The sequence below is a fragment of the Talpa occidentalis genome, unplaced genomic scaffold, assembly GCF_014898055.3.
Source record: "Talpa occidentalis isolate TD23 unplaced genomic scaffold, MPIMG_talOcc4v2.1 talOcc4.6, whole genome shotgun sequence".
Taxonomy (NCBI): Eukaryota; Metazoa; Chordata; class Mammalia; order Eulipotyphla; family Talpidae; genus Talpa; species Talpa occidentalis.
Genome location: NW_023604972.1, coordinates 110,962,331 through 110,978,396, shown reverse-complemented (window position 1 = coordinate 110,978,396; position 16,066 = coordinate 110,962,331). Strand labels below are relative to the sequence as shown.

General features: G+C 37.9%; 1 protein-coding gene across 1 annotated transcript in view; it reads right to left on the bottom strand.

Moving 5' to 3' along the window:
* MIER3 (MIER family member 3) overlaps positions 1-16,066 on the bottom strand; it is a 30,810-nt gene that overhangs the window by 14,546 nt on the left and 198 nt on the right. Inside the window, exons 2-7 of the mRNA XM_037529072.2 lie at positions 14,727-14,751; positions 11,482-11,627; positions 2,819-2,953; positions 1,566-1,686; positions 597-682; positions 328-400 (exon numbers count right to left, since the gene is read on the bottom strand). Of these exons, the coding sequence (XP_037384969.1) occupies positions 328-400; positions 597-682; positions 1,566-1,686; positions 2,819-2,953; positions 11,482-11,627; positions 14,727-14,751 (586 nt within the window). The remainder of the gene's footprint in view (positions 1-327; positions 401-596; positions 683-1,565; positions 1,687-2,818; positions 2,954-11,481; positions 11,628-14,726; positions 14,752-16,066) is intronic.

Sequence of the window (16,066 nt, the reverse complement as noted above, 5' to 3'; positions counted from 1 at the left end):
ACTATATTCCTAACATTCTCATTATTTAAAGTGATAGAATTCTACCCACTTCTACTAGAGCAGGATGTTGTCCAAACAGCTGCACCTGAAGAGGCTCTCCACTACTTCAACAGATAAACACCTAGCATACTACCTAAGAAACATGTATGGGACAATTTTCCTAAGTCATGCCTAAATGTTTTGAATCTGGAATCTTCCCTGACTCCAAAACTATCTTTACACTACCAAGGTTGGTAAATAATCAGATATTTAAACATATATATTAAGGGATATTTGGGTATTATCAAATATTATCAAAATATTATCAAAATCAAAACCCCTCCATACCTTTCTCATTACCATCGTATTCTCCAAGATAAGGGGGAATCTCTGCCTGATACTGCAAACCAATCATTATTTCCTACAGGAAAATTTAGAAGTTAAAACAAATTAGTACAAAAATTAATATAAGAAGAGTTCCAAAACTCATTAATCAGGTTCAAGTCAAAAGAAATTCATCTTGCAACAACAAAATTATCCTAAATTAATTCAGAGATGCCTTTAAAAGCTACTTCAGTCCACATAGTCTACCAAGTGATGATGGTAAATCAACTTACCTTCCTTAAATCTTCAGGTGAGTTACCACTGTCTGTTTCAACATCTTCAACTTCTGATTCCTTATCCCCATCACATGTAGTATTTGCTTAAAAGAGGAAAATCAACAAAAGGTTGAAATACTGCCTACTTTTTTGCAGTATTTAGAACAGTGGTTGGCACATGATAGTTTATAAAAAAGTATTGAATAAATGAGATCAGCACAAATATATGAAACCTCTTATACAACTACCACATTTTAACATTAGTCATAACAAGACATTAAAAACACTAAACAAGTATATAGTATTATAATTACTTGGTATATAGTCAAAATTTGGGGAGACAAAAAGAAAACCAATAGAGTCACCTTAAAAAGAATGCAAAACACTGGAGTTCTGATTACACTAATCCAGAATGAGATACACAAAAACCTGGACATTGGGTCCATCAAAATGATGTTTTTGAACACACATTTTGTTTATTTGAACTTGCTAACTAAACTGTTCTACAATAAAAATATCTAAGAAATAAACAAGATTGCACATAAGAAAGTACTTCAAGTACTTTTTAAATATTACTGATATACATTAAGGGATATACCAAGAACTAAAAGGAAAGGATTATTCCGTATATCACTAAAATTAAAAAAATACTTTTTGAGTAACTGATAGTTTTCAAAACAAGAACAACAAGGGCTAGCTAACAGACATCTAAAAAATGCCTATAGAATTTCATGGATGAACTAAGACTGGTTACCATAGTAGCAGATGAATCTTGGGAAAGAAAACAAAACCAAAATGGAACAACTGGTTTACTTTTAAGACAGCATTATCAGTTTACCTCTAATCCCAAAAAAGTTATAATTTTATTCAGTTTAGCACTTTATTTCAGTTAAGACAGAATATTCTGACATAAACTACTAAGATAAAATGTATACAAAGTTAGAGTATCAAAGCTGCTATCAATCCATCATTGATTAGGTTTCTTACATCGTAAAGGCCTAGGGAAGAAATCAGAAGTTTCATGGGAAGTCACAGATGGTGTCAGATCATCTGCAGAAGACTGAGTTTCTTCATCATCACCAGATAATAGATCTTTTGCTATTTCTTCCTGTAAGAATCGGAGTATAGTGTGGGAGTTTAGAAATGGTTACCTCTCACCCATTTAAAAAAGTTGTAACATTCTTTATAAACATATTATATGAGGATGTAATTAAAAACTGGTTGAAATCACCTTAGTTTTGAGAAATTTTATAACGTATTTCATGTACATATTTAATAACATTTAATAACAATATAATATTTAATAATAATGTTATTTTACACCCATAATTTAATAAACAATTTGCCTATTTGTGGGTATGCAGAAATGAAGCTGCAGGTTAACTTTTAGTGAATTTACAACAAAAATAATCTTACTTCTAAATGGTCAACAATTAAATTCACTTTCTGCCAACATGAATAAAACAAGAAAAATACCCCTTTTCCAATCATTTACAGTCCAGTTAATGAATAGCTCAGAACAGTAATAAACATTAAAAGAAACAACCTTAATTTTGAAATATATAGTCATCCTGGTGCCTGGCACACAGTAGGCTAGGCACTCAATATTCGCTGAATGACTATAGTTAATAAGGATTGTGCTACATTAATAACACATCTGACTAATCAGTGGGAACAACTCATAGGAAAGGGTTCCAAGATGTGGACTGCTCTCCCTGCTTGAGATCTGAAAGGTAAGGAAAATGCTCCAGGTATCTGTTAGCAGATATCATGTCTGTGAGAATTTTCTCATCAGATACTAGGCCTGTGTTTGAGATATATATCATGGAAATGTTGGCTGCTGTGGTCTCTTTCACTCCAAAAACTTAAGAAAACTATCTCTCCAACCATGCCATACCTAAGCCAGACTATCTGAAAGTTTCATCAATCCATGCATTCATGTTCATAGGATCAAAACAAATTAGGGCAAAATATAAGTTTAGATATGATGCTTATATAGAAAACTTTAAATTATGGGAGAAATATAAACATGTAAAGTAATTTAAACTACTTTCACTTTAAGGTAGTGTGATCAAAGCCAGACAATATTTAAATTAATCACCAAAATTATAGGTACAATGGGTCAGTAAAGATGTTCTCATTTCTGAATTACGAAATGCTTTAAATTTAAATTAAGGAAACTTGAATAAAAACAGTCATGGTAATGGATCTGGAATTTTTCTTTTAATGTTTGTACTTACTTTGTCTAGTGTCATATCTGGTAGTTCATCTGCAAGTTCACTTGGGGAGCTATTTGCACTGGAATTTGCAACCGCTGGAATTGTAGTTTCATAGCCATAGAATGCCAGTAAATCTTCCAGAGGCATATTTCCTTCCTATTCAAACCAGGGCACAAACATGAACTCAAAAAATGTCACAATATGAAACTGCAGAAAATTGTGATACCTGTAATGTTCATAAAACACATTATCAAAACAGCAGTACAAAATTAAAGTCAAATTTTAGTTCTTTTTGTACCACTGTCAGAAAATAGAATCAAAAACCTAGCGTCATTATTAGAACACTAACAAAAAGCCTAACAACTAACGGCTTTTATTTTCTAGCATCATTTTGCTTTTTTAAAAAACTCAAGTACCTGCCTTAGTACAGATCTTTTTTAAAGCTTCCACATTAGTATAAAGAATTGTCTTGAACAAATTTCCAATTAATCAATGATTTTATGTAATTTCAGCTCATTTCCTTGCAAATAACAGTTGATCACTTGGTTTATTCTTCATGTTAATTAAAAGATACCTGATAGAAAGCCTTAGCTGAACATTTGCTAACACAAAAGAAAATTTATATATTAATGTTCAAAATGCAACTGTCGGGGCCTCCCTGGTGGCACAACGGGTTAGGATGCAACCTATGAAGCTATCCACAGCCACTGCAGCACGAGTTCAATCCCTGGCCAAGGAGCTACCCTTATGGCGCAGCAGACCTCTCCTGTCTCACCCGCTGCTCCCCTCAGCAGTGTATTTCAGTCAATCTGCCTGTTTCTGTTCCCCACTCCATCTCTGGTGAATCCTCTCACCCTCCTCCAACTATCTGTACCCCCAGTTCTTATATGCATAAATAAATAAATCTTTAAAAAAAAAAATGCAACTGTCCTTTTTAATTCCAACTACCGTATATATAATCTATACTTTTTGTTTTAGATTTTTTTCCCCAAAACCATCTAATTAAGTTTATATTAATACCATCATCTTACAGTTAAGAAAACTAAGGCTTAGTTGTGGTTTTAAATCCCAGGCTGCCAGTTTCCTTACTGGCTATATTGCAAACTCTGCCTACAGGGTTGCTGTGTTATAAAAACCTATGCTATGCCACACAGATTCACCCAGTCACTGACCCTCCCCAAGTCATCTAAGAATGAATGTACTTGTACTTCCTTTTAAAAATATTTTAATTAACTACTAATATATATTCAAATAAATAACTTCAAAGCAATAGATCCACAGACTAGTTGATTTGTTAAATAGCTTTAATGTGTATGCCAGACTATTAAGAGACTCATTTGTAAAGCTTGCTTATTGGTTTAGTTTTCTCTTTAGGACAAAATATGTAAGTCAGGAAATAAACAGCATGAAAATACTAAAGCAGAGAGTGTAAAACATGCCCACAGCTGATCACAAAGGGAGCTGAAAGGAGTCAGTGATGACAGCAAGAGAGCCAGGTGGCTAGCTGCCCTCCAGGGCTCACAGGGGACACAGCTGGGGGCATGAGGGTAGAAGGTCTAAAGACTGGCCTTCACCTTTCAAGATAAATTTTTTTACCATGCCTGATCAAAACAAAGTCATGCTAAATGAATTTAGAATAGGGCATATGACAGATTGCTAACTTATAAATCTGCAGTAGGATATATACACTATTGTAATGATTATATCAATTTGGTCACTCATGAAATCCTTCCAGACTGGAACTGAAATCAGTAAAAAGTCACTCGGGGAGCATGAAGTCACACAAATTGAGTTGGATAGTCAGAATGGACATGCCAGAGGGAAATCTCATGAATTCTTCCTCTTCCAAACCAAAGAACCCTTTGAAAGTGCCCCAAACCTAATTTAGAGTCTCCCTAGTTCTGCTTCTTACAGAGTCCATTCCCTTTGGCTCATGCTGGTTATAACATAAAACAGATTGGGTTGCAGTCTTTGTCAAACACCAAACAGTAGAAACCTCACAGTTTCAAATTCCCTCCATGAGCTGGTGAGATGGGAATGTTTATTCTTCATACAATGATCAGCCACCTTCCCATCAATACAGCATTAACTGGGTTCTTAGTATTGTGAGAAGGTCTACCAACTATGGCTATGGAAATGGAATGTCTTGAAAAACAAGGTCTTCTCAAGTTCAGTCTCGGGGGGGGGGGCGAAGGTAAGTTAATAGTTATAATGTGATGGCTGCAATAATAAATTCTCTAACTGGTGCTATGTATGAATTGGTGGATAAGAGAGAATGACCTAAATACTCCAGGAATAATGGTACTGGGAAGGGGTCAAAGAATTATGACAAGGGTGTCTGACAGATGAACAAGGCCCGTCATTAGCAACACTGATTGTGACTGTGTGCTAGGACAGTGTGCTGGTATGAAACACAGGTTTTGCCCTTCTCTAGTTTTACAATCTACAGGGATATTGATAATACACAAGTTTAGAACCACCAATTATGATGACTGTAAAGAAAATAAATAGGATCCTGAGATACAGAATAATACGGGATACCAATTTTCATAGGTTCACAGTTGGGAAGACAGCAAGTTGTCGTAAGCTCAGTCCCAAGGCCTGAGAAGAAATCAATCCCATGAAGAGTATTCTAAGCAAAGAAAATGACACACTCAGGTGGTTTCCCACTCATCCAACAGCCAGAGCATGGTGAAAAGAATGAAGGAGATTGGAAAGAGAGATGGAAGCACATCACAAAAGGCCTCACAGGGAAAGAACTTGGACTTTAGTAACAGGGCAAAGAGAAGGAAGCCACTGGAGAATTATAAAAAGGAGTGATAGCACTTTTTTGCTTCTTAAATACTAGGCAGCTACATGAGGAAAACTGTAAGGAAATGGGGAAAATGAAGCAGGGAAACTACTTAGAAGCCTCACACTGAGTTAAGGTAGTGACACAGACATGGAAAGAAGTGAACAGATGAGATACTGTTTTAAGTGGAATTAAAGAGGCTTACTGGACATGGGAATGAAAGGAAGAGGAAAGAATGATGCCTTAAATTTCTATTTGATCAACTGCCTAAGTGATAGTAACTTTCACTGAAAAAGAAGAGACTAAAGGAAGAAAAAAATGTTGCAGGAAAAAATTAAGAGTTTTGCAGAAGACACAAGTTAAGTCTGAGAGAACTATGTCACATCCAAGTAGAATAGTCAAGTTGGCCAGAGGCCTGGAGCTCAGAGGATCAAGCTGGGCTAAAGATACAAATCTGGCATTCATTAGCATCTAGATGATATTTAAAGCCACAGGAGTTGATGAGTTCACTCAGGGAGAGGCTAAAGAGCAAAGAGAAGAGGATCTATGCTTTATTAGAAAAAGTTTAAGATACACTATCCTACAGGCAACAGGCTAAGTCTGGAAAATTTTTATGATTGAATATTACCACATACCAGCATATTTTGGAAATAGCATTATAGGAGGAGAAGAATGAGAGCTTGAACTAAAGTAGGAGCTATCCAAACAAAATTAAAAGAATCTGATTAATTTACTTAATGAAGTGAATAAAAGTGACAAAAGAATCTAAACAGACTTTCTCGCCTGAGGTTAAATAGTTATTGCTCCCTTATGAGACACAATTGAGGGTGGGATAGTAGAAGATGATTTAAGGTGAAAGATGAAGCAGTGGGCTTACATGATATCCAGAAAGACAAAGTGAGAAGACAAAAGCCAGAACGCTGGGAAAACCATCACATAATACGTGGACAAGTAAAGAAAAGCCAAAAATACAACAGAGAAAGGCACCAGACATACAACTAAGAGAAAGCAGACTGTTTTAAGTTAAAGAAGAAGTGAGTATAGAGAACCCAGGGATGGTCCTTGGTCAAATATCAAAAAGCATTAATAAGTGTTGGGGAGTTACAGTGAAAAAGGAATGCTCATCCACTACAGGTAGGAATGCAATCTGATATATCCTTGTAGAATGCAATCTGATATATCCTTTTTCTTGTAGAAAAAACAGTATGGAGACTTCTCCAGAAAATAAAAATGGAAATTCTGTGACCCAGCAAAACCTCTATTAGGAATTTATCCAAATAACATGAAAACTAACACATAAAAATTTATCAATCTACACCTATTACACTGTTCACAAGTGCCAAGTTATAGAACCAAAGTGTCCTTCAACAGGTGAATGGATAGAGAAAGTGTGGATTACACACTCAGTGGAATATTAGACAGCTGTGAAAATGAAATGGTGGCATTTGGTACAGAACTGGATGGAGCTGAAGGTGATTGTGCTGTGCTGAGTGAAATCAGTCAAAAAGGGAAAGATTTCAGATGGTTTCACTCATCAGCAGAATACAGATACCCCCAAAAAACAATCATACAAGGATAGTAGAAGGAATAAAATTAAACTCAGCAAAAAGAAGATAATGGTTACCAGTGGGAATAGAGAAAATGGTAGAGGAGGTAGAGAAAGGAAGTAAATGGGTATATGAGCACTGGTGGTTTGGTGGAGAGATTTCCAAAAAAAAAAAAAAAGAAAATATCAAAGAGCACTCAAGCAAGATAAAGACAAATGTGAATATTTTGTCAATGAGGAATTATTGGTGACATTAGAACCTGTTGGTAGAAGGAAAGTCAAAGGAATGAATGGGAAAAGAAAAAATACATACCACAAAGGAACAATGATTAAGGGCAAACAGGATCAAGAGAGAATGTCTACCAAATATGAGGTAGGATTCCATGCAGACATAAAATAAATAGAATAAATTGAGGCAGAAGGGATGAAATCTACGAGTTAGTCTGGCATGTGGCAAACACTTTTGGGACAGGAAGGAAAGAAAGAATTAGTATAAAAGTTAAGTTTGTATGTGTGATGTGAATAGGAGGTTCCATGTAGTCACTCATGAAAACCTTACTTTTTCCATAAAGATATAAACATGATAATCTATTGAGAGAGAAGGTAACTAATTTAATGGAAACTTCATGAACACATTCAAGGGATGAGCCAAATTGGAGCTAGGTGCTGAAACACAAATTATCTGTACTAAAAATTTTAAAGCAAAACTGGGAACAGTGAACTAAGTCTTAAAGCACTTCACAAATAAACTTTCTATTAGACCCTATCAATAAGACTTAGTTCTTTGAAGCACAAAATAATTTTTTTTCAAAATTTATCAAATTCTGAATTAGCAAATCTCAAAATCTCTGAGCTCTCTTGTGACTACAAGAACTTGTTAGACCCAACATGTTATCCAGGTATGAGGATTTTTCTCTTCTTTTTTTTTTTCAGGTATTTTGTTGAACCTACATACATTTTAAGGGACACATTTAAATCTAGTCACACTTACAAATAAACTGCTGTATAAGTTGAAAGGCTTATATCAGGAAAAGATTTAGAGGCAGAGGACTCGCTAATACTGTAGCAAATCACCTAAGTCTTCTCACCTCCAATTCCTCATCTGTAAATAGAAAAAATGCCATAATTTCCTTGACCCTATGACACAAATTCTTACCGATCAGAAATCAGGATGCATCCCATTCCCAAAGTACAGACTTCACATAGCAATGTTCCTTCCTGCCACCACCTATTTCTGAATCTATGCTATATCTTACAATCAACAAGGTCTCTGAGTCAAGGAAGTAAGCTAATACTCATCTAACATAGCTGAAATTATCTAAGGGGAGTACAGATCAATTTCAATATAATACCTCTCTGATTATCTTAAAATAAAGGTTGCAAGAAAATATACACACAACTTTTTTAAATGCTTTTAAGGAAAACTATAGCAAAGTCTAAGTGGCAAAAAAGCTGATTTCTACTTTCTCACTGGACAAAAAACATTAAGAGAAAAATTGACATATTAATAAAAGCAGAAATGTTAAAAACTTTTTAAAAAGTTATAGCTCCAAATCTAGGACTTTTTTTTTTTTTTTAATACAAGCACTGGGTACAGTCAGAAGCGCAGGAGGGTGAGAGAATTCACCAGAGCCAGAGCGGGGAGCAGAGCAGGCAGAAGGACGGAAGCACACTGCTGAGGGGAGCAGCGGGCGGCAGGAGAGGTCTGCACGCCACGTGGGACCCTCCTCCGGTGGCCGGGGAGCAACAGGGGATAGAACCAGTGCTGCAGAAGCTGCGGGCAGCTTCGCAACCCAGCGCTCAACCGCTGCGCCACCGGGGAGGCCCCAAATCTAGGACTATTAAGTTAAAACCTTTCAGGAAACAGTAACATGAAAAAATGAAAATACACAGAGATGTTACATAAATCCTATTTTAATGTTTAATAACAAAAATCTAGTCACATAAACTATTCTCTATACTTAGCAAAGTGTTACTGTAAGAAAACTGATTTTGTACCTCTCTTACCTTCTATAACCTACATGACTAAAATTAAGTAACCACCAAACTATTACTATTTACTACGAATATAAAAACTTACTGTAATTTTTGAAAAAGAACATTAACATCAAGTCCCTAAAACTATTAACATGTATCAATGCCTAAATTACTGTTTCAGTGAATTTAACATTATTTTAAATTGTATAGAAAAAAATTTAAATTTCTTTTTTTACTACAGATAAGAATCACAGTTCAAAGGAAGTGGGCAGTCACTCTTAGAAATCACTCCTCTTGTCCTTCTTTCAATGAGTGAGTAGATACACAGCCTTCTGAGTAGATACACAGCTCTTAGGTTTTCACTAGAATTGTTAGGAATCACCTGTATTTTCCTGTCCCAATTTCCAAGAATATAAAACTGTCCCAGTACAGAGAAGTTGAAATAATTAAAGGCCTATAATTTTTCCAAATCTGCAAATTCAGTGATAAATGTTACAAAAAGATTTCCTAAACAAAACGAAAATTATGGAATAGGAACTGGGTATTTATAAGAATGGTTAAGCAAGAAACTTTTTGCTGTTGTTTCTCTAGACGTCTCCCAATTTCCTTTTAAAACTCACTAAACATAGATCAAAGCAATTATTACTACAATTTCTAAAAGAATAAAACATAAAAATAAAAAATAAAATTTCATTGGCATATAAAAATGTCTACCAGATTACGCACACTCACTAACAAAGCAGCTACTTGCATGGCTAAAATGCAATCTGGCACAATTAAATCATTTTCTTAAGTCATGCAGAAATTAGACAGCCATCTACCTATCTTTAATACAAATTCATCAAGGAAGGTGCATTTATGCGACCACCTGGGACCTTTGCTTCATGCCCACAGCAGTGTTCTGTTTTAAAAACTACAGGACAGATATGTCTATTCCACACCAGGCCAAACATCTTTCACTAAATACATAAACCTTTTTTCCCACAGCTCTTTTTTCTGTTTGACTCCCTATATTAGACTGTAGCTCCTACAGTTCAGGGACATTGCCATATTGCTCATTTTTGCAATCCTAGGAACTACCACAACCCTTTGCCTATTGGCAATGCTAGTTGGATTATCTAGGCTACCCACTCTTAAGAGGTAAGAAGGAATTGCCTGAATAAAGCCAAGGCAGAGTGTGACACGCTTGACTATCTTTTCTCATCTAGTCTCATCAACAGGCAACATTTCAGCATTACCCCTGAAAGGAGCAATAGGCAAAACTTTTCTTCTTGAGTATTTCATTTTAGTGATTTTACTGCTCTATTTCCAAATCTGTTTGGCTTTCACAGGAGATAAATGTATAGGTATGTAAACATACAAGTACATACACACACACATATATATTATACATTATATATTTTAATGAATAAATCTAACTGCAGCTATATTGGATTTGTCGAATGGATGTGTTTAGAAAATTTAAGATTCACAGGAAAAGCCTGGGGTTTAGGCCCTGAAGATTCTGCTTTCTGCTTCATTATGTATTAATATGAAGCAAGAAATGCAATAACTTACCCCAGCCTAACAAAGACAGGAGAGGAAATTATATAAGAATGTGTTTTGTTTTCAAGAAAGAGGTATGAAAACTCATAAGGGTTATTATTATTCAGTATTATTCCTGAAAGCTTTTGTTATTCTGGGCTGACAAGAAATTTGCAAATAAGGTTACTTTATAGATAAATGTAATCCGACATTTTTTCAAGGTGACCCCTATGGAGGCCTTTCCCTATAGCCCTGGTATAAATATGTGTTTAAAATCCAATTCATTTGATTTTTATATTGGTTTCAGTTTAAAATGTTAAAAATTACATGGACTCCTGCCAATTCTTTAAAAGGTAACTAACTGGGGTTGAGACTGGAATATTACTAACATATTTTAAAATAAGATAAAGGTTTTTCTTTCACTTTTATTACAGTTTTCTACCAGATTATAAATTATTTGAAAGAAAAGGCTTCTCCTGTATCTACTTCAATGATCAGTTAAACTCAAGTTCAGGTATTCAGTACAATAATGTATGATGTGAAGAGGGCTAGGCATGGATTCAAAACTAAGTTTAGGATCCACAGTTCTCTATATCTCAATATGCTCACCTGTAGATGATCAGGTGTACCCACTTCACTGTGCTGGTATAAATTTTAAAATTAGGTTAACAGATACAATTTTGAAAATTAAATGAAAATTCATTTATTCAGGTACCCTCCAAAAAAATGAGTAACATTCTGCAAACATAGAGATGCAATCCTATTTTCATTTCAGGTAGATAGTAATTTACAATGGAATTTCAAAATCTTTACTGTATTTGCATTAAAATACTAAAATTCCTTTACCTTTTCTAAGTCTTCAATTTCAGAGCTAAAGTTTTTGCCCTCATCCATCATTTCCTCTTCTTCAAGAGTTCTTTCGTCATCATAGTCATGGACCAACATCTCAGCAGTGGGGTCAAAATCATGATCCTCAGAAGACAAAGACCCAACTGGAATGAAACAAACTGAATTACTTTACATATTCACAGGTTACTTATAAAAGAAAATAATTTGTGTTCTTCTGCTGGTTCCTTTTAATGTTTATATGTGAATTTTATAAAATGCATTTACTATATCCTTTACAGGTTATAAAGTGAGATCATATGTTCTGAAGAGGCAGAGTAATTTACAAACACTTTTATAAGGAATATAGCTCATGAGAACACAAGTTATAATAGCAGCACAGTGATTTAAATGGAGTGGATCTGAAAAAGTGTTCTAAAAGAAAAGTCAAACTTATGAGTTAGTTTAACATACATTATGTTTAAAAACAACAGAAAACTGTCAAAAGGATTATGAATGAGGGCCTCCCCGGTGGCGCAGAGGTTGAGCGCTGGGTTGCGAAGCTGCGCGCGGCCTCTGCGGCGCCGGTTCGATCCCCGGCTGCTCCCCGGCCACCAGAGGAGGGTCCCACATGGCGCGCAGACCTCTCCTGCCGCCCGCTGCTCCCCTCAGCAGTGTACTTCGGTCCTTCTGCCTGCTCTGCTCCCCGCTCTGGCTCTGGTGAATTCTCTCGCCCTCCCGCGCTTCTGACTGTACCCAGTGCATGTATAAACAAAAAACAAACAAACAAACCAGCAAACAAATAAATAAAGCATGCTCTATATAAAAAAAAAAAAAAAAAAAAAAAAGGATTATGAATGAAAAGTTTGACAGGAATCTGTTATACACTCAGGCCAAATGCTTTGGGAGAAGAGAATATAAATTTTACCTAAATTTAACACTCTAGTAAAGGTGCAAAACACAACAGAAATCTGTTTATGGAACAAAAACAAATTTCTGTGAAACAGCAACAGAGCAATTCAGTCTTTAAAAGCACTATAGCACTTTTATGTCTTAAATGGTATTTCAAGTCCCTTAACATTAATCAGATAATGCATCATACTGTCAGAGCATACTTTCTCTGGATTACTCTGGATTAATGAAGTTCTTAAAAATTATACAAAGAAATACAGAAAATCATATCTAAAGTTTTCAGAAGATGTATCATTTTACAAGTTGAATTAACCAATATTAATTCAATCTTGCTTATAAAGCCGTAATGCTTTTTAATGGCAAATATGAAGTCAAGAGGATAATCCAAAAACCAAGTGGCAAAATGAGTAAGATTCATAATTCCAAGGTAATAAAAATCAAAGCTATGAAATTGTAAACATTTGTTTTATTAAAATATCTAATTAAATCAGTGATTCTTAGAGTAAGGAAGGAAATAAGTATCAGAATTTTGGGATAGGGGAATGGAAATGTGGAAGAAAGCATATGCAACATAAAAAGCTGGATTTGTTTTTAGTTGTTTTCAAATATTTAAAATTTCAAACAATTAAGGGCTGTGAGATCATTACCAATACAGTGAACTAAGCCAAAGATGTTTCACAGGAGGGAAAAAAAAAAAAAAAAAAAACAGACAAAAATTTCAAAGTTTTTGATTCTGAGTTCAAAGAGCTCTAATCATTAATCTTAAAAATACAATTCCAATGAAACTTAAATTCATTAGGTTTATAGTACAGAATTTTTTAATGCTGAAAGGTATTATCTGTTCACTTAAAACCTAATAAGTTTATAGATGGTATGAATCACTTTTAAAGAGAAAAGAACATAGTTATCCAATAACTGAAAAGCAGAATATCCACCATTAGAAATTTCTGTTTTTGAGAGATTCCTGGATACCTCTGCATGTTGGTGTCAGGGATGATTTATCTATTCTACCTTGTTGAGGGCAAAATTAGGACTCTTTGAGAGCAAAGTTCTGCCTTCTGTAACATACTTATCACTTGCACAGAAGGTTTCACCCTTAATGTAGAAGGTATTCAACATGGATCAGAAATGGAAGGGTCTGAGGGTCTATCCTTGGCTTTGTCCCTGGCTTTCTGAGACCTAGGCAAGTCTTTTTAAGCTTTCTGGAGCTAGCTCTAGTTTTTCATTTGTAAATACATAGGGTTGGCTTAGATGACCTCAAGAATTTCATGTAGCTCTAAAATTCTCTAGAAGATCGGGTAATTGATTAAAAACAGATTATAAGTCTGCTTAAGGACCAAAACCAGTCTTTTTGCTTTTTATTTAGATTACCACTTCTTAAAAGCAGACAGTGATGCAAAATGGAAAAATTCCATTATCATCCAGATGTTTGGCATCATGTACATAAATAAATACTGTTTTCCTGAAGTCAACTAGTTATAACAAAGAAATGTTTCATTCAAAATTAGAGAAACCTTAAAACATATTTTAAATGTAAAGGTGTAGACAGCTATTTTTAAAATAGCCACAAATTTCTTCTACTTGGTGTTATTTTATAATACCTTACATAATAATAAAGTAATATGCAATGGACTGTCACTCAAAGGCAACATGTAATGGAAGACTTGGAAGCTCATCCAGGCTCTGCTATTAAGTAGGTGACTCTCAGAGTTATTTAAAAGTATTCTCAATAGTAAAATGAGACTATGAGAGGGATAAGAGGCAGCCAAGAAGGGGCCCACCTCAAAAATTCTGTACTACCACTTTTCTGTGCCAAACTTGGAAACTGTTTTTGTTTTCATTTTTATTAAGGCAGCTTTACCTTTCATTTTTCAACTTTAACACAATGTATACATCTTTGTCAATTATGTAAAATTTATGAGACAAAACAAGTGGAAATGGGGAATTATGATTAATAATTAATAGAAGCAACCCAGACTTTGATAAAGTCGATTTCTATAAGAAACCAAAATTAAAATCTTAACTTAATTGCTATGGTTAGTGGAAAGCTGATTTGGGCTTACCTGTTTCAAGCTTGAAGAAAAAATAAGATGTATGAGAGCTAAAGGCATTACTGACAAAGAACACTTGTTAACAGCTTTGTAACACGCTATTTTTTCAACGTGCAAGGGGAAAAGGGACAGTTTAATATAGTTCCTTCCTCCAACAGCTTAATTACCAAATGTGCGCTGAAACTCTTAAAAAGAAATGAAAAGCTCGCAGGACAAATTTTGGGAGGAAAACCTTTAGCAACAGACCTCCAGACCCCCGATACCCTCTGGAACCCACAGAAAAGCAAAGAAAACAGGACAAACCTGGGCTCGAACTTCCAAAAGAAGCCTAGGGGAGAGAGAGAGAGAGAAGAAACGTGCAGTTAGATCGCGCAGCCCGGGGAAGAGGCAGCGCCGGCAACAGGGCGCAGAAGAGGCGGAGCCCCGCGCTCCTCCGCAGCTGCCAAAAGTACAAGACGTAGCTCAGCTCCAATGGTTCCCGGCCCCTTTCGGGCCCCTCTTGGCTGCCTCGCCTTCCTCCTCAGGTCCCCAGTGTACAGACTCGCAGACCCGGGACGAAACCCGGAGTCTACCAGGCAACTCCAAACCGCCCCTCGGAGCTCAGCGCGTTACAAAGTGGAGACGCCAAACAGAGCACTAGACTCGCAGCATCGGTCCCTCAGCCCCTGCACCTCGGGGGTGCCCCCAGATCCCCCCCTCCCCGGCCTTCCACAGCCCAGACAGCACTTCGCAACACATCACCCTTCCCTAAAACGGACTCGCTCTCCCAGCACCCAGCTCACCCCCTTGGGGCCCAGGAGTTCCAACTCCGAGGCTGTCCTCGGGCCCCGCGCATGGGCAGGCAGGAAAGCGGACACTCGCCCCCAGCCACCGCGCGAGGCCCCCAGCCTCTCTCCTGCGATCAAAGACACCCCCCCCTCAGTCCCAAAGGTGCCTGTTCTTTCCAGGGTGTCCAGTCCCTCCCCAGGTCCTCCAGCGAGCCCCCCCGCTGCAGCGAGGACCAGCCGAGGGGTTCGTGCTGCGCCACCACCCTCCCCCCAGCTCACTAGTCCCGGGGGACACGGCCAGGACCGCTGGCCAGCCCGGGCTCCCTGCTCCGACCCAGGGCAGAGCGGGGCCTCGGGAGTCCCTGGAGAGAGGGTCAAGGGTCTTGGTCAACTCCCCGCACTCCCCAGCGGCTCCTGCACCTCCAGGGCTGCGGGACGGGGAGTCCCGCTCGCCTCCCGCGAAGCCAGGCGGCCGCGCATCCCGCTCGCCTCCGCGTCCGGAGCAAAGTGGAGCGTGAGGATTCTTCGCGCCGCAGCCGGGATCCAGCGGGCCGGGGACACAGGACACTCCTCTCGCAGGGCAGTGGCGCAGCCCGCGCCCCGCTTTGCAATACGGCCGCGGGGGGTGGGGGGGGCGGCCGGTTTCCACCCACCCGGCCCCGGGAGGCGGCGCAGAGGCGCCGGCGGCCCGCGTCAGCTGCCCGGGGGCACGGCCCGACGCCGTCCTCGGGTCCCGGCTCGCTGCCGCGGATCTCAGCCCCCGTCCGGCCCGACGCCCGGCCCGATCCGGGCCGAAGCCGCCGCGGCCTAGTCCCGGAGGGAGACCGCTCCCGCGCCCGCTCCCGCCCCCCGGCCGGCCCCGCCGCGGCCCGTCGC